The sequence below is a fragment of the Mobula birostris genome, chromosome 16, assembly GCF_030028105.1.
Source record: "Mobula birostris isolate sMobBir1 chromosome 16, sMobBir1.hap1, whole genome shotgun sequence".
Lineage (NCBI taxonomy): Eukaryota > Metazoa > Chordata > Chondrichthyes > Myliobatiformes > Myliobatidae > Mobula > Mobula birostris.
The window spans coordinates 8,225,636-8,244,860 of NC_092385.1; the positions used below are offsets into that span (position 1 = coordinate 8,225,636).

At 42.2% G+C, this 19,225-nt stretch overlaps 1 protein-coding gene across 2 annotated transcripts in view; it reads right to left on the reverse strand.

The window, feature by feature from the left end:
• copg2 (COPI coat complex subunit gamma 2) overlaps positions 1–19,225 on the reverse strand; it is a 103,788-nt gene that overhangs the window by 35,805 nt on the left and 48,758 nt on the right. For both annotated transcript variants that reach the window (XM_072280276.1, XM_072280275.1), the window contains exons 7-10: positions 16,216–16,308; positions 13,276–13,362; positions 11,801–11,958; positions 3,645–3,778 (exon numbers count right to left, since the gene is read on the reverse strand). In XM_072280276.1, the coding sequence (XP_072136377.1) occupies positions 3,645–3,778; positions 11,801–11,958; positions 13,276–13,362; positions 16,216–16,308 (472 nt within the window). The remainder of the gene's footprint in view (positions 1–3,644; positions 3,779–11,800; positions 11,959–13,275; positions 13,363–16,215; positions 16,309–19,225) is intronic.

Consider the following 19,225-nt stretch of genomic DNA (forward strand, 5'->3'; position numbering starts at 1 on the left):
CCGTTCCTTTAGCATTTTGTCTGATTTTTTACAAGGCTGAGTTGCTAACTCGATGCTCAACCCAGCATGGGATGGATAGTATGCAAGGAACCGGCCAGATTCGAACCCAGTACCACTCGCCTTGAAGACCAGTGCGAACGGCACTACACCAATGGCCAGCTATTGTTCCCTGTCCCCCCACCCAAAATAGAAGTCTTCATATATTGATCAGATTAACTTTAACTTTATCCTGTAATGCTTGGTGGGGTGCAGAGTTCATAATTATCCCATTCTCCTAATGAAGACAGATGATTCATAAAGAAAATGTAAATTTAGAGTCAATGCCACAAAACATCAAATTTCATGTCATATAACAAGACAGGGATAACAAACCTGATTCTGATTCATTTAGATTACCAATCCATGTCAAATCAGCGAATCCACAAGTCTGGCAGAGGCTGAAGTCTTGGGTTAGAGGGCTATGTATGTGCATGGATGGGTCTGTATGTGTGTGGGTGGGAGAGGGGAACAGGGCTTGCTTTGCTGTTAACAGGAATTCTGCAGATGCTGGAAATTCAAGCAACACACATAAAAGTTGCTGGTGAACGCAGCAGGCCAGACAGCATCTCTAGGAAGAGGTGCAGTCGAAGGGTCTCGGCCTGAAACTTCGACTGCACCTGTTCCTAGAGATGCTGCCTGGCCTGCTGCATTCACCAGCAACTTTTATGTGTGTTGCTTGTTTTGCTGTTGCTTGTTACTTGTTGTGTTCTGCCAAGTATTGCGAGCATGCTATTTTGGCACTGGAATGTGGCAACACTTGCGGGCTGCTAGCAGCACATCCTCGGGTGTGTTGGTTGTTAACACAAATGACACCTTTCACTGTTCGTTTCAATGTACGTATGATAAATAATTTGAATCTGAAATCAGAGGTATTTGGTCCAACTCTTCCAATGCTGACAAGACTATCCGAGCTAGTCCCACCTGGGTTGTGGCACGGAGTTCAGTAGTCTTATGACCTGAGGAAATAAAGCAGTTTCCCATCGTGACAGTTCTTGTCCTAATGCCACGGTACTTTCTGCCTGATGGTAGGGGGTGAAAGAGATGGTTGGACAAATGTGACAATTCCAAGGGCCCTGCGTATGCAGCATTTCTCACAGATATCTCTAATGGATGGAAGGGTGTTGCCAATAATCCTCTCAACAGCCCTCACAATCCTTTGTATGGACTTGCAGTCAAATATTTTGTAATTCCCGTACCAGACGGCAATGCAGCTAGTCAGAACACTCTCGATGAGGCTCTGGTACAAATTGGTTAAAATGTGTGTTGGGGGGGGGGGGGGGAAGAGAGACTCACTCGCCACATCTCTTCAGTAAGTGGAGATACTGCAGCGCTTTCTTAACCAAAGAGATGGTGTTGAGGAACCGGGCGAGATCGTCAGTTACATGCACTCCCAGAAACTTTGTACTGCTAACTCTTTACACGGAGCAGCTGGTCTACAGAGGAGTGGTCAGCCTGCACCTTCCTAAAGTCACAATCATCTCTTTGGTCTTGTCCACATTGTGACTCAAGTTGCTGTGCTCACACTGCTCCAACTCCTCTCTGTATGCAGTCACATTGACGTCGTTGAGGAGGTCAACCACAATGGTGTCACTGGTGAATTTGATGATTTGGTTTGAACAGAAGCTAGCAGTTCAGTCATACATCAGCAGTGTGAACAGCAGTGGGCTGAGCACAGGCCTGGGAATTGGCAGTGTGCTCAGCGTGATAGAATTAGAGATGTTTCCCCAATGGACTAATTGGGGCCTTTCTGTCAAGATGTCCAGGGATCCAGTTACAGAGAGAGGTGTTGAGGCCCAGTGAAGACAGTTTACCCTCAAGCTTCTGAGGGACGATTATATTAAATACTGAGCTGAAGTCAATAAAAGCAGTATCATGGCATATGAGGCACCATTTTCCACATGGGACAGGACAGAGTGGAGTGCATAGGCTATGGCATCATCAGTGGATCTGATTTCAGCGATGAGCAAACTGGAAAGGTCCGATGTAGCAGGAAGATGGGATTTAATGTAATCTATAAACAGCTGCTCCAAGCACTTCATTATTGTTGAGGTCAGTGCCACTGGATGGTAGTCATTGAGACAGGCTACTGTCACCCTCTTGGGCACTGGAATGATAGTGAACACCTTGGAGCTTGAGGGTACAGTGGATGCCAGTTAAAGCCTCAGTTCAGCCCCTCAGCACCCAACGAGGTATGCTTTCAGGCCCTGCAGCTTTACATAGATTGACCCTAGCTGGGGTCTTCCTCACATCAGCTACAGCTAGACAGAGAGCCCGCTCCTTGGGGGCTTCCTCACTGCTACATCATCTTCATGCAAGTTATAAAACCAGGTTAGTCTGCAGTTCATTGGATTGAGCTATTCATTTATAAGTAATGGATCATTCTCGTCCGTGACACCTGGGCCACATTCCTGCAGCCCATTCACAAGCCTGAAAAACCTTTGCCTGCCAACTCACCTCCCAAACTCGACATACCCTCCACACCTTTTGTTCCTACATTTTTACCTCAGAATCCCTTCCCAAAATCTCATCCAATTTCTCCCAAGCAATTATCCAACATCACCTCTAGCATTAATTCCTTAAATTATATCCTGCAAAATAGATTAATTAGATTTAATTTATAACATGCATGTCCAAACATACAGAGAAATGTGCCATTTGCATTATCAACTTGACACAATCTGAGGATGTGCTGGGGACAGTCTGCAAGTCTCGCCACACATTCCAGCACCAACAGCTTGCCTATAATATTCAGCAGTCTACACAGATCAAACCATTTCCAACTTCCCTCCGAAGCCCCCACCCACTACAACCCCAAGGAGCAACTGCCTCCAGGCCTCCAACCTCCAAACCACGGCCTCAGACATCAGGACTCCCTCACCAGCTTGGGGCACTTGACCTATAAATATCATTAGGAATTCTACTACAAATGTCAATATGAGCAATTACACTTCTTTCAGAGAGCCTGGCTCTAAGACAGGGATTCCAACCAGGGCTTAATATTGGTCCATGGCACTAAAATGGTTGTGAATCCCTGATTTAGGAGATGATAGAGAGGTCCAAGCCCTGGAATTTGAAATGGTGGCGAAGTGGGGAAGGTGGGCTGCTTTTAGTGAGATCTGATCTGGTGCTTCATCTCATAACAGTGAATCTTCTTTTTAATTATTCTTTCACATAGGCCAATATTTAATGATGATTTAATATTTAATTAAGGTTAATTGCCCTTGAACCAACTACCTTGTGAATTTATTTGAGAGAGCTAAGAGTGCTGGCGTTGTATATAGATCAGAATGGGCAAAGGCACAGATTTTCTCCCCCTAAAGGCCATTAAAGAACCACATGAGTCATTACAATAAGTGTTCCAGTTGCTATTATTGAGCTATTTTTATTCCGGTTTATTTAAATCGACCAAATTAAACTTCTCCAGATGCCATGTTGGGATTTGTCCTCCTGTGTCTGAATCGTAAGCACAAGCCTCTGGATTGTGAGCTCATTAATTAAAACTGATAAGAACACATCAACCTGAGTAAGAGAAAATTCTTTAAATATGATTCATCCCTTTACATATTATTTATTCAAGTCATTTCTCTTTGCTTTCACACACTTACCAGAGACAGCAGGTGCCAGTTCTTTGGCTGTACAGTTTGGCAGATTGACAATGGCAGAGGCTGCTTCATAAACCACCATCTCGTGTTTGTTCCTCATGCAGTTTTCAATGAAGTCAAACAGAGGGCTGTCACGGCTGAGAGAACAACAGAAAAACCTATTACCACCCTGCAGCTTTTGCAAACTTGTCAGTCACTAGTCAAGCCTTCTAAAAGGCATGTTTGGAGTTTGGGATCGAAACTCTTCTGTGCAGTACAAAGTGGAACACTGAACATGACCGAGCATTTTTAAAAAAAAGCCTCAAAATGAACATGCAGCACTGGCGTGTCCCACTTGTACTCCAGTTGAAGATTTACTGAACCCTCTGTTTCTAAACTGGAAATGGCAGTGTGCTTCCTCACAGATAGAACAAGTGCAAAGCTGTGATCAGAGTTAACCAGAACGATGTCACAATCCAGGGAATCCCCCGTAAAATGTAGGAGCAGAATTAGACCATTTGGTCCAATAAATCTGCTCTGCCTTTCTATCATAGCTGATTTATGTTCAACTCCATTTCCCTGTCTTCTCTCCGTAACCTTTGACACCCTTATTAATTGCTACGCTACCATGTCCGCACTAAGGTAGCATAGCAGCTTGTATGACACTATTACAGCTTGGTGCGTCAGAATTCGGAGTTAATTTCAACGTCCTCTATAAGAAAGTTTTACGTTCTTCCCGTGAGCACATGGGTTTCCGCCGGGTGCTCGTTTCCTCCCACATTCCAAAGACATACCAGTTAGTAGATCAATTGGTCACTGTAAATTGTCCTGTGATTAGGGTAGGGTTAAATAGGTGGGTTGCTGGGCGGCATGGCTCATTGGGCTAGAAGGGCCTGTTCCGTGCGACATCTCCAAATAAAAATAGTCATAATTATAGTCATACTTTATTGATCCTGGGGGAAATTGGTTTTCGTTACAGTTGCACCATAAATAATTAAATAGTAATATGTAAATTATGCCAGGAAATAAGTCCAAGACCAGCCTATTGGCTCAGGGTGTCTGACCCTCCAAGGGAGGAGTTGTACAGTTTGATGGCCACAGGCAGGAATGACTTCCTATGATGCTCTGTGTTGCATCTCAACCTATCAAGAGCCTATCAACCTCTGCTTTAAACACACACACAATCTCCTCAGCCCTCTGTGGCAGCTAAATTCTACAGATTCACCACTCTCTGGCTAAAAATATTCCTCCATCTAAACGGACATCCTAAACACCCACACTCAATGATACAGGAGCAGCTTCTTGCCTTTTGCCATCAGATTACCGAACGGCCCTTCACCTGACCTCTATCTTTGGCACTATTCTTCTAGTCTATAGTAATTCTATATCTTTACACTGTACTACTGCCGCAAAACAACACTTTCACGTTATCCAAGTCAGTGCTAATAAATCTGACTCTGAATTATGAATGTGACATATGTTGTGATATTTGTTGTTTTGCAGCAGTACAGTGCAGTACGTCAAATGTATTACAAATTACAAAAATACATATTTATATAAAGAAACAAATGAATAGTGCAAAAAGAGAGCAAAAAAATAGTGAGGCAGTGTTCACGGATTAATTCCCCGTTCAGAAATCTGAAGGGGGAGGGGAAGGAGCAGTCCAAAAATGTTGAGTGTGTGTATATTCGGACTCCAGTACCGTGTGCGTTGGAGATGCTTAACGACCAGTGCCACATGTTTGCCTTTTGAAGATGTCCTCAATGGTGGTGAGGCTAGTGCCCACGATGGAGCTGGCTGAGCATACGATCTCTGATTCATCCTTTGCCAATGGAACAAATACGTACTACTTCAATAAACACAGACAGCAACTAAAATATTTTCCAGTTTACACATTGGTTATGATGATGCTGAATTTAACACTGACGTAAACACTAAACAAATCTCAGTTCTACCTGGCAAAATAGCTAAACTAACTCATTAGTTCTTTGGTTAATGTTCAAACAAGAATTGGCTTCATAACACATACTCAAAATAATTTATCATTTTCTGTTTTCTCAAAATCTGACAGGTTTGAAGCTCCCTGCACTGTACTCTATCATGGCAGTAGGCCAGATATCAAACCGTGAACCAGTGTTCTACATATGCCTCTTAAATGGTATATTTAATGGCTGAGGTACATACAGACACAGGTTTAAAATGGAGGGGGGAGGAAGGGGCATACTTTTTATTTATTTTATTTATTGAGATACAGCGTGAAATAGGCCCTTCCAGACATGCTATCCAGCAACCCCCGATTTAATCATAGCCTAACCACGGGACAATTTACAATAACCAATTTACTTACCAACCGGTACGTATTTGGACTGTGGGAGGAAACCGGAGCAAGCCCACGTGGCCACGGGGAGAATGCATCAGCTCCTACAGGCAGCAGTGGGAATTGAACCCTGGTTGTCTGTACTGTAAAGTGTTGTACTAACGGCTACACTATTGTACCACCCTTAACAATGAAGTCACCATGGCATTGCCCTCTGAGAACATTAGAACCTTTTCTGCCCGTAGGTCACAACATAGATTGGAAAAATGCTAGTTGGATTCACAGCAAATCTGCTCTTCCAAGTATCTTTATAAATGATCAAGTCTGTTTTGAAAAGATAAATCATTGAATAATGAGGGGAAAACAGATTGCTGAGGACACTTGCTGTGCATCCTAAGGGATCTTGGATAACAGGTTGGATGAGGAATTCAGAGCTATAAATTTTGTACAGGATCCAACTACTCCCTTTGGAAGCTGTGGTCACATCATTAAGTCATTTAGCTTCCACACAGCAGTCAGAAGCTTGATTCATGTTAAACAAGGACCTAGCCCAAGATAACTATTTCTTCACTTTGTGTCACTCTCACGATCGCAAACACCACAATTTCTCCACAAAAAAAATGTTTTTCTCCTTTTCTTAATTTTCTTTCTCACCTCCTCAAAGGCACCAACTCTTTGCTGACATATGTTCCCACGGTTGCCAGGCCCCCCTCTTGTGCCTTAACGGAACACAGCATGTGTGAACCTTGACAGTCAGTGGAAGATATTTAAATGCGGAGTGGCTTCATTGCCACACTAACCAGAAGTTATTCCTGAATAGAAATCAGGTGTGGGAAGACCGGCTGGATTTTCACTGAGGCACTGAGTTGGAGTGCAGTGGGATTTTTAACAACTGACAAACATCCAACCCAAGGTCCATCTTGGCTCCAGGTTCAAACACTATGAATAAATGTAGTGCAGATACTGTTCCTACACTTAGATGCTGTCCCCACTACTTTCTCTGCTGATTGATTTTAGAGAAAAAACACATTTCCCTAAGACCAAAGGACATAGAGTAGAATTAGGCCATTCAGCCCATTGTGTATGCTCTGCCATTTTACCATGGCTTATCCCAGATCACATTCAACCCCATACGCCTGCCCTCTCACCATACCCTTCGATGCCCCAACCAATCAGGAATCTATCAACTTTGGCTTTGAATATACCCACAGACTTTGCCTCCACCACAATTTGTGGCAGAGCATTTCACAGATTCACCACTCTCTGGCTAAAAAGGTTTCTCCTTACTTCTGTTCTGAAAGGTCACCCCTCAGTTTTGAGGCTGTGCCTTCTAGTTCTGGATACCCCATCACAGGAAACATGCTCTCCACATCCACCTCATCTAGTCCTTTCAACATTCGGTAGGTTTCAATGATGTCCCCATGCATTCTTCTAAATTCCAGTCAGTAAAGGCCCAAAGCTGCCAAATACTCCTCACATGTTAACCCCTTCATTCCCAGAATTATCCTCGTGAACCTCCTCTGGATTCTCTCCAATAACAATACAACCTTTCTGAGATAAGGGGCCCAAAACAGTTGACAATACTCCAAGTGTGGCATGACTAGTGTCTTATAAAGCCTCAGCATTATCTCTTCGCTTTTATATTCTATTCCCCTTGAAATAAATGCCAACATTGCATTTCCCTTTTTTAACCACAGACTCAACCTGTGAATTAACCTTCTGGGAAGTTTGCATGAGGCCTCTCAAGTCCCTCTGCACCTCTGATGTTTGTACCTTCTCCCCATTTAGATAACAGTCTGTCCTGTTGTTCCTTTTATCAAAATATATTATCATACTTTTCCCACTGTATTCCATCTGCCACTTTCTTTGCCCATTCTTCCAACTTGTTTAAGCCCTGCTGCAAACACGTTGCTTCCTCAGCACTACCTACCTCTCCACCTATCTTCGTATCTTCCTTTGTCCACCCTGCTTGTTTCTTCCTCGAAGAATGCCAACAGATTTGTCAGTCAAGGTTTTCCTTGACAGAAACCATGCTGACTTTGACTTTTTTTTAAATCATTGGCCTCCGTGTACCCAGAAATCTCATCCTTAATAACAGACTCCAACACTTTCCCAACCACTGAGGTTAGGCTAACAGGCCTATAAATTCCTCTCTTTTGCCTTCCTTCCTTCTTAAAGAGTGGAGTGACATTTGCAACATTCCAGTCCTCCATGACCCTGCCAAAAATAAAGTGATTCTTGAAAGATCATGACCAATACATCTTTTATCTCTTCAACAACCTCTTTCAAGACTGGGATACAAACCATCTGGTCTAGGTGACTTATTCACCTTAAGACTTCGAGTTTGCCTAATGTTTTTTCCTTTGTAATAGCAATGGCACTCACTCCTGCTCCAACACTCACTGACCTCTGTCACACTGCTAGTGTCTTCCACAGTGAAGACAGATGCAAAGTACTTATTAAGTTCATCTGCCATTTCTTTGTCCCCCATTACTACCTCATCAGCATCATTTTTCTGTGGTCCAATATCAACTACAACCTCCCTTTCTGAGTTATATAAAGAATAAAATCTTGCTATCCTACTTTATATTATTGTCTACTTTGCCCTCATATTTTATTTTTTCCCTTCTTAAAGCTTTTTAAAGTTGTTTTTTGTTGGATTTTTTAAAAGCTTCCCAATCATCCAACTTCCCACTCACTTTTGCTACCTAATATGCCCTTTCCTTAGCTTTTATGCAGTTCTTAACTTCCTTTGTCAGCCACGGTTGCCTACTCCTGCCATTTGAGAACAACTTCTTCTGTGAGACATAGCTATCCTGCACCTTGTGAACTATTCCCAAAAACTTCAGCCACCTCTGTTTGGCCGTAATCCCCGCCGGTATCCCCTTCCGATCCACGTAGGCAAGCTCCTCTTTCATGCCTCTGCAACTCCCTTTATTTCATTGCGATACTGATACATATGACTTCTGCTTCTTCCTCTCAAATTGCAGTATGCATTCAATCATATTATGACCACTGCCTTCTAAGGGTTCCTACAGTTAAGCTGACTAATAGATCTGGGTTATTACACAACACCCACTCTAAGATAGTCTTTCCCCTAGTAGGTTCAAGCACAAACTGCTCTAAAAAGCTATCTCATGGGCATTCAAGACATTACTCTCATTGCATGCTGTTTCCAGCTCCCTTTGCATCTCAACCTCACCTCTTGGCTACTATTTGGAGGCCTATATATGATTCCCATAATGTTTTTTTTAAGCCCTTGTAGTTTTTTTAACTCCATCCACAAAGACTCTGACCTAAAGATGCAATTCCATCTCTTACCAACAGAGCTACACCACTGACTGTGCCTTCCTGTTTGCCCTTTTGCTACAAAGTATATCCTTTGATGTCAAACTCCCAACAATGACTTTCTTTCAGCCACAACTCAATGATGCCCACAAAGTCATACCCACCAATCGTTAATTGTGCCAAGTTTGTCCACCTTATTCTCAATGCTGCTTACACTTAAATTCATGTCTGATGTACTGAAACAAATAAAGCAAACGTTGATGATGAGGATCTTTTGGGGAGAAAGGATGGGGCAGGAAGGATGCCTTAGACAAAGGGGTGCAACCCTAACGTCCTGAGCCAGTGCACAGATGAAAGAGAATGGAAGTATGAAACATTCTCCGATTAAAAGCAGTGAGATGTTAGCTTAGTCAATCATTTTAAGAGTATTTGTGTACACAAAATGACACAGTGCCAAGAAAGATGCAACTAGTTAACTTGCATGCATGCCTCAATGCCTCCCAGAACACACTTAAGAGGGAAGAATGCCAATTTATGATTTTAATGTACCACCATTTACATTTGTCATCTCCACCCATGCTCAAAGTAAATTATTAAAGTACATACGTCACCATATATAGTACTAACTTGATATTCATTTTCTTGCAGGCATTTTCAGGAAAATAAAGAAATAGAATGGAAATTAAGAAAAACTATGCACAAAACAAAGACTGTCAAATATCCAATGTGCAGAAGATGACAAAATATGCAAATAGTAGATAAATGCAATAATAATAAAAATAAGAAACAAGAGTCACCTGACTACACTACAGGACATTCATGATCATTTTGCATTTATATGAAACATGGAGTATTTACAAGGAACAAGGGTGCTTTGAACTTCAGACTGCTGCTTTTAACTCTCACTCCTTCACAAGGTAAACATGAGGATGTACAGAGAAGCACCCCCTCCATAGCGCTTGTTTATACTTCCAAAGAACCGCAACAATTGAAGACATGAGCCAACATTTTAAAGAAGATAACCCTCTACTTAATCCTGAAGGACACCTAGGCAATGAATGCTAGATTTGTAAGTGAGGGCCAGACCACCAGAATTATCCTTCTGGGGAAAAAAAAAAGATTGTGATTTTCAAACTGTCATTCAAGAGGCATATTGGAATGAGCCTGCCAATTCATTGCTGAATTGTAGGTAGTTTTGTCTAACACTGAACACCTTGTTCTTGATGAGAGGAATATTAAGAATGGGGAACTTCTACTACACGCAGTTGAAACAAATGGCATGGACGTATTTAGGCATAATTAGGTAAAAACAAAACAAAAAAAAAGATATGATAGGATGAGATGAGGAGGAGTGGCAGATGTTTATTGCGTTCTTATCAGAGGAAGGACATGTTGTCAATGGGGTAGCTCCAGAGGAAGTTCACAAGAATGACCACAGGAATGGAAGGGTTAACATATGAGGATCATTTGATGACCTTGTGCATGTACTCACTTGAGTTTAGAAATATGAGGGCTAGGAGGATTTCATTGAAATGTATCAAATATTAAAATACCCAGATGTAATGGAAGTGCAGAGGATGTTTCCAATAGTGGGAGATTCTAGGACCAGAGGACACAGCCTCACAATAGAAGGATGCCCCTCTAGAACAGCAATAAGGAGGAATTTCTTAAGCCAGAGGGTTGTAAATCTGTGGAACTCATTGCCACAGACCCGCTGCGAAGGCCATGTTATTTGGTATATTTAAAAAGGTTGATAGGTTCTTGATTAGTAAGGGCATCAAAGGTTATGGGGAGAAGGTGGGAGAATGGGTTCAAGAGGGAAAGTAAGTCCGCCATGTAATGATGGCGCAGACTCAATGGGCCAAAATGGCCTAATTCTGTTTTTATGTCTTCTGGTCTTAAGACTCTGTTATAATTATGTTGTATGACCTGCTCTAGGGCTGTACATTTTATCTATAGACATTGGCCTAAACACTGTTTTTAATTTAAATGAATATAGACCATAGAACCATAAGACACAGGATCAGAATTTGACCATTCAGCTCATTAAGTCTGTTCTGCCATTCCATTATGGCTGATTTATTATCCCTCTCAACCCCATTCTCCTGTTTTCTCCATGCAACCTTTATCACCCTGAGTAATCAAGAACCTACCAATTTTTGTTTTAAACACACGCAATGACCTGCCCTTCACAGTTCTTGATACCTATTAAGAGGACAAGTCTCAGATACCTATTAATAGGGACAGATCAGTCAACCCCTCACACAGTTTTCCAGCATTAAGATCAAGGCTAATCTTACCTCACGATCACCTTCCAACACTTACCCCACCGTCCCAATACTTAAAAATCTCTCAATCTATGTCCTGAACATACTTAGCAAATATTACAAAACACTGCAGGTTGAGGAGTCAAAAGACTCCTTTACTCATGAAATGGAAGTTAATTTTGAAACTAAGGTTTGGTAAGGCAAACCTTAGACTGTATTCTTGCCATCTTCAATTGCTCACCATAAAGGTAGACAGTAAAAGAATATATATTTTCTTTATAAAGAAAGTGACTCTACTGAGTTCTCACCTGCTGTCATCCTCCTCCAGCAGTTTGGTCGCAACACGAATCATCATACAATAGGCAAATGGGGACTTCAGGCCCTGGCGTGAGAACTTGGTCACCATCTTGTTGACTGCCAGTCGGTCGTTTTTGCGGATGTGGTACAGCAGACCTAGAGCATGGTACTGAAAGGAAAAAAAGGAAGAACTTGGACTTCTCATTTTTTCTCTCATCCTCTCAGACATGACAAGAGGCATTACAAGTTTCCTTTAATTGGCAAATACAGCAGCCCAATTCAGCACAGAATGATTTCTCCTACAAGTTACTGCTTTGAGTAGAGGCTGACGAAGAAAAGTAGAGGGCTATGGGTAAGCCTAGTAATTTCTACGGTAGGGACATGTTCGGCACAACTATGTGGGCCAAAGGGCCTGTATTGTGCTGTAGGTTTTCTATGTTTCCAAGGAAATATTCTCTCGTAACCGGTGAAAGTTCCCTGCTCGTCTTCTGATGGTACCATTGGAATTCTTCCTCAAACAAGATCCATAACCAAAAATTGGCATTTCTGACTGTGCAATGCAATCATAATGGAACATGTTGAAAGCATTCACAACTTTGTGGTTCGTAAATCTGGCAGAAACAAAGAATGTTGGGAATAGTGAAGGTGGAGTGCTGCAGGAGGGGCGAGAGGCACATGGCAGAGGAGTGCCAGTGACTGGGAGTGGTGCAGGTGCAGGAGACACCAGGCAAGGTCATTTGATTCCAAACAATTGGTCTATTGATCATTACAGAATGCCTCTCCAGTGCTTCCCACTCCTTCACCCTCTCCACCCTCTCCCTTTCCCTTTTCTCAACCATGATTCCCCTCTCCCTGCCCTCTTCCCACTTTCATCCACAATAGAAATCCATATCAGAATCAGGTTTATCATCACTCACATATATCATGAAATTTGTTTGTTTCTTTTGCAGCAGCAGTACAATACAATACATAAAATTACCACAGCACTGTGTAAAAGTCTTAGACACCCTAGCTAGACACATTTGCCCAGTACTCTACATCGAAACAAACAAGTGAAATGTGTCATTTGCATTAATAACCAACACACCCAAGGATGTCACCACACTTTGCATTGCCAACATAGCACACCCACAATGCTCAGCAGAATACAACTAAACAAGCAACAAAACAACAGCAAAGCAAGCCCCTTTCCCCCTCCCACTCACCTACACAGGCAGTCCTCCATTCTCAAGTGACTGCAAATCTCTCTGTGCCCTCGCTAACTGGTGACCTGAACTGAACACAAGTTTTAAAGAAGCCAATTTACAGTGTTTTACAAACTTCTTTCTTTAGTGCCCCAATGCCAACTGAAAAATCCACCTCAGCAGTGAGAGAAGGTTCAAGCCCCCATCTCAGTAGAACACGGGAAGGTCTGGGATACCTGACAAGCTACCTTGGAACATTTACATTGCTTCGTTGCTTTCCATTGTACTCCCAGTTAGTTTACCTGCACCATTATGTTATCGCTGGAGGCTGCTTCTTGAGCTTCATTCACCCAGCGTTTAACCACATCAAAACCAGTCTTGAGTAAGTGCTGAGGGAGACAAATGAAAAGACACTGATTAATAACCTACTGCTCTCTCAACCAGTATTTCTAATTATTCCAGCATACTCAGAATGTTATTCATATTTATATCCCAGCACATTAAAGTTACGTCACAGTATTATACATTTTCCAGGGAGCCTACAAGTTTACAGGGTCTACCTACTGCAGGACCTTGGTGAGTCAGAAGGGAGCATAGCAAACACAACCTGGTAAGCCAAATTCCAAAACCAATGTGCACTCCAAGGTGCACCCACGTACCTGTTGCTGCTAGTGCACAAAGGAATTTAAACTGCGCACAAAAGGTCGTCACCCTCTACCTCATTGGAATGTAAAGTGGATTTCATGATCATAAACAATCACAATTCCTTTTCCGGTTTCTGATGCAGATGGCATTGACAACGTGGAGTGATGATTTGTCTGCAGATTTTAGGATTGGCTTATTTATACTGTTTTCATTGAAGAAAAAAATTCAGTGCACACGTTTTTGTCACTGTTCAAAAAATTACACAGCGCAAGATTTTGCGCATACTAGTCATTACAAATCAGAGGGAACATTGGCCAAAATCCTTACGATTTCTGAATCATCGGAGCGCAAGTTATTGGAATTGTACTGTATCCTAAAAGGTGAAATCTGAATTTAATGTTTAAAGGACTAGATAGAATGGATGTGCAGAGGATGTTTCCTATGGTGGGTGTATCCAGAACTGGAGGACACAGTCTCAAAATTGAGGAGCGACCCTTTAGCACAGAGGCAAGGAGGATTTTTTTAGCCAGAGAGTAGTAAATCTGTGGAATGCTCTGTCACAGACTGCAGTGGAGACCATGCCTGTGTGTATATTTAAGGCATAAAAGGATATGGCGAGAATGCAGGTGTATGGGTTTGAGTGGGATCCAGGATCACCGAGGATTTAATAGCAGAGCAGATTCAAATGGGCTGAATGGCCTAATTCTGCTCCCATGTCTTATGGTCTTATATACCAGAAATGCTATCTGCCCATCACCTATTTCTGATGCCCCCTTCCTTCCCTTTCTATCAAGATCCACTGTCCTCTCCTATCAGGATCCTTCATCTTCAATGCTTTACCTCCTCCACCCATCAACTTATGGTCACAATATTATTATTTTTTAATTTATTTGCATGGCTTGTCTTCTGTAGCACATTGGTTGTTTTTCCAGCCTTGCTTCTGGACAGTATGTGTAGTTTTCAATAGATTCTATCGTGTTTCTTTGTATCTATTGTTAAGTACCTGCAGGAAAATGAATCTCAGGGTAGTACATGATATTATATATGCTCTTCGATAATAAATCTACTTTGAAGTTTCCCCTACTCTGGCTTTCACCCATCACCTACCCGCCACCTTATTTCTGGCTGCTCCCCTTTCTGTCCCGGTCCTGATGAAAGGCTCAGCCCAAAGTGTGTAACTGTTATTACTTTCCACAGATAATGCCTCACAGGCTGAGTTCGCCCAGCATGCTACAGGCCAAGATTGACAAAACCAGCATTTTTTATCTCTCTTCTCTCGGTCTTGAACTATGTAAACTTGCTCAGACATTTCACAGGGCAATTAGGAGACAACAACACTTCTAAATAGCTCTGGAGTCACCTGCAAGCAAAGAAGAGCAAGGATAGTAGAACAGCCCTAATTAAGGATATTAAAACATCTAAAACTAGAGGACACGACCTCAGAAAAGAGGGATGTTCTTAAAGAACCGAATTGAGGAGGAATTTCTTTAGCCAGACAGTGGTGAATCCGTGGAATTTGTTACCACAGGCGGCTGCGGAGGCCAAATCATTTAAGGCAAAGGTTGATAGGTTCTTGATTAGTCAAGCATGAAGGGATAGAAGGAGAAGACAGGAGACTGGAGTTGAGAGGGAAAAAGAGACAGCCATGATGAAAAGGCACAGCAGACTCGAAGGTCCAAAAGGCCTAATACTGCTCCTATACCATATGGTTTTAATGAATAAGGAGGGCTTTTACAACTATTGGTTTCGCAGTCACTATTACTAACTTCAGATCTTTAATTCAGATTAATTTATTTACTCAAAACCAAGTTTCCCAAATGCCATTTGGGAAGACCTCTCCTGCTCAATCATCGCGATCAACACACAAAATACTGGAGGAACACAGCAGGCCAGACAGCCTCTATGGAAAAGAATAAACAGTTCACATTTTGGGCTGTGACTCTTCTTCAGGACTGGAAAAGAAGGGGGAGGGAGTGTGGGGAAGAGGAAAGAAGCCCGCTGGAAAGTGATAGGTGAAGCCAAGTGGGTGGAAAAGGTCAAGGCCTGAAAAAGAAAGAATCTGATAAGAGAGGAGAGTGGGCCATAGGATAAAGGGTTGGGGAAGGAGAACCAAGGGGAACATAAAAGACAGGTGAGTGGTAAAGGTCAGAGTAGGGAACAGATGGGGGGGGGGAAGGAGGTGAAAACTTGTTTATTGGAAGGAGAAATCGATATTCATGGCATCAGGATGGAGGGTACCCAGTTGTTGCTCTTCCACCCCGAGGGTGGCCTCATTGCAACCGTAGAGACACGTCGGAATGGGAATTGGAATTAACGTATTTGGCCACCGGGAAGTCCCACTTGTGGCAAATGCTGTAAAGCTACTCAACGAAGCTGTCCCCCAATTTACGATGGGTCTCACCAATGTAGAGAAGGCCGCATCAGGAGCACCGGACACAAGATTTCTGTTTAGCAATCCAATAGCAACCACACTAGTGCACTTTGGTACATAATTTTATGCAATTAGTCAGTGTTCCGTAGGATGCCTTAGTACGCTCAGGGTGAGCGGCATTCTTCCTGTAACAGAATGCAGTGGCGTATTTCGCGGCGCTACTCACCAGGGAAGAAAGCAAAGCCGAACTGGAGACACTGGGAACTTTGTCTACTATCGCCTGCTTCATGTAACGTTCAATTGCTTGCAGCATGGTGCTCTGTCAGGGAAGAAACAAGAGAATGGATGAAACAGACCTGAAATATGATATTCAGAAAAGCCACCATTTTAATCAGCTGGACAGACAAGTTTACAGCTCAGAAGAGCAATAAGGCAATGATGCTGAAAAAGTCAATATGCAGTTGAATTGCTTTTGTACACCAGATATTTCTACACCTCATGGAGAGAGCTATCAGCTTTGTAAAAATACATCATGAACACAGTGAGTGCACAGTGTTAAGACTGCACAAGCCAAAACCTAGATAAAAGAAAAACATACTGGAGTCTGCATGAAGAACAAGCTAACCAGAAGTGGCACGGTAGCGTTCTGGTTATAGTACCAGTGACCCGGGTTTATTTCCCACTGATGTCAGTAGGGAGTTTGTACATTCTCCCCGTGACCACGTGGGTTTCCTTCGGGTACTCCAATTTGCTCCCAAACCCCAAAGATGTAGGTTAAGTGGTCAGTGTGAATTGTCCCATGATTAGGATAGATTAAATCAGGAGTTGCTGAGTGGCATGGCTTGAAGGGTTGGGGGCCTATTCTGCACTGTATCGCAATAAATAAATAGTGAAATTGTGAACTGATTGATAACATTTATTTATGCAACACCCATGATGCAACTAAATATCTGAAGATGTGATGTTACTGCTAATACTCAAAATCTGACAACAATTCAGTGAAGTATTAGAAAAAGATGAATAAAAGCTTGGTCAATGTGGTAGCCCTTAAGGATAACTATATAGAAAGGGAAATGTTAAGGCAGAAAATTTTAGACTCCAAAGCAGCTGAAGTACAATCACCACTAGGAAATAAAAGTTTAGAATTGCAGATATGTGAGATGTGAGAGTGTGTGACAGAGAGCGAGAGAGAGCGAGAGCGCGAGACAGAGACAGAGAGACAGAGAGACATATATATATATATATATATATATATATATATATTAAAAATTGTAAAGAGAAAGGCTTGGAGCAGGAGAGATACAAGTGTGCATGCAAGCTTGATTTCAATGTTTAAGAGAAGTTTGGACGGTACATGGATGGTAGGGATATGGAGGGCTTTGGATGGTGCAGGTCGATGGGAGTAGGCAGTTTAAATGGTTTGGTACAGACTAGATGCACAGAAGGACCTATTTCTGTGCTGTACTTATCACTCTGACTCAATAACTGTTTGATATCACTGGTATTCAGAACACAATACAGAGATCTTGTCAACACCTATTTCACACCGTTCTTTCCTTAAATTTGCACTGGGCATTGCTAACAGAACCATGCAGCAAAAGAGAAGGAAAGGGGAAAGAGCCCATTTCCGAAGCTGTCTTCAAACCGTGGCACACAGCACCATATTTCTTAATTAGAAATGGCAAACAAAAATGAGAATTTCACTGAAATGAGATGGCAATAACCACCAGTCAGTTTCAGTATCATAGGAATGCTTGTTAATTCACATCTAATTGGATTGGCTCACCAGTTTCATAAAGTTATGACTGTTTACAACTCATTGGTTTTTAAACTTGTATAAAGAAAGCAAAGGTTAATGGACTTGGCAGCTTCCTTCCTCATCTATCTCTCAGAAAACCTATTGGGTTCTGCAAAGAGATACTTAATGTCCTTCCTTAAAGCTATGCTACAACAGAACCATGAAGTGGAAAAACAAGCTGATCAGCCGAGTAACACTGGCCAACAAGCACCAATTCACACTAATCACATTTTTATTCTTTCTTACATTCCCCCATATTCAACCACACATCTCGGGGCAATTTTGAGTTGACAGTTAACAAATCAGCTTGCAAGTCTTGGGGACATGGAAGCAAACTGGAGGACCACATGGGGAACCCATGCATTTACAGTGAGAACATGCAAACTTCCACAGACAGCGCTAGAGGTGGGTGACTGAAGCTGTGAGGCAGCAACCTCACTTGTTGCACCGCTGTGCCATCGCTTTGTGGATGCTGGAAAATATTAAGTTAAAACACCAAATGCAAATCAGGACAGGTAGCCTCTGAAGAGATAGAAACAAGAGTTACCAGTTCAGGTCTGGCACCAGGCGTGGGATTATGGGGGAGAAATTCGATCCCAAATCTCTACCATTTACAGTAGTGCTAGATAGTTTGTGGACCCTGTAGAATTTTCTCTATTTCTGCATAAATATGACCTAAAATGTGAACAGATTGTCACGCAAGTCCTAAAACTAGATAAAGAGAACCCAATGAAATAACACAAAAACATGATACTTGTAATATTGGATCATTTTTCTTAATTAATAAACATGTATTTGTTGGAAAAAGTATGTGAACCTCTGAGGTAATGCCTTCTACAAAAGCTATATTAAGTCAGGTGTTCCAAACAATGACATGAGTTTGGAGGTGTGGGTTGTAGGTGTCCTGCCCTATAAAAAAAAGGCACACAAAGTCAGATTACTGTCAGAGCCTGCTCTTCTCAAGAAAGATCTGTTTACGTGCACCATGCCTCAATCAAAAAAAAAAATTCAGAGAACCTTGGAAGAATTGTAGAGATGCATGAAGATGGAAAAAGCTACAAAAGCATTTCTAAAGAGCTGAGTGTTCATCAGTCACAGTTAGAGAAATTGTCTACAAATGATGGAAACTCAGTACTGTTGCTACTCTCCCTCGGAGTGGGCATTCTGCAACGATCACTGGAGGAGGTGAAAAAGAACCCACGGGTAACAGCAAAAGATCTGCAGAAATCTCTAGAACTTGCTAAAGTCTCTGTTCACATGTCCACTATAAGAAAAACAGTGAACAAGAATGGTGTCCATGGAAGGGCAGCACGTGGGAAACAACTGCTCCCAAAAAAAAAACTGCTGCACATCTCAAGTCTGCAAAAGGTCACCTGGATGTTCTACAACTCTTCCGAGACAATGTTTTGCAGACAGATGAGGCAAAAGGTGAACTTCT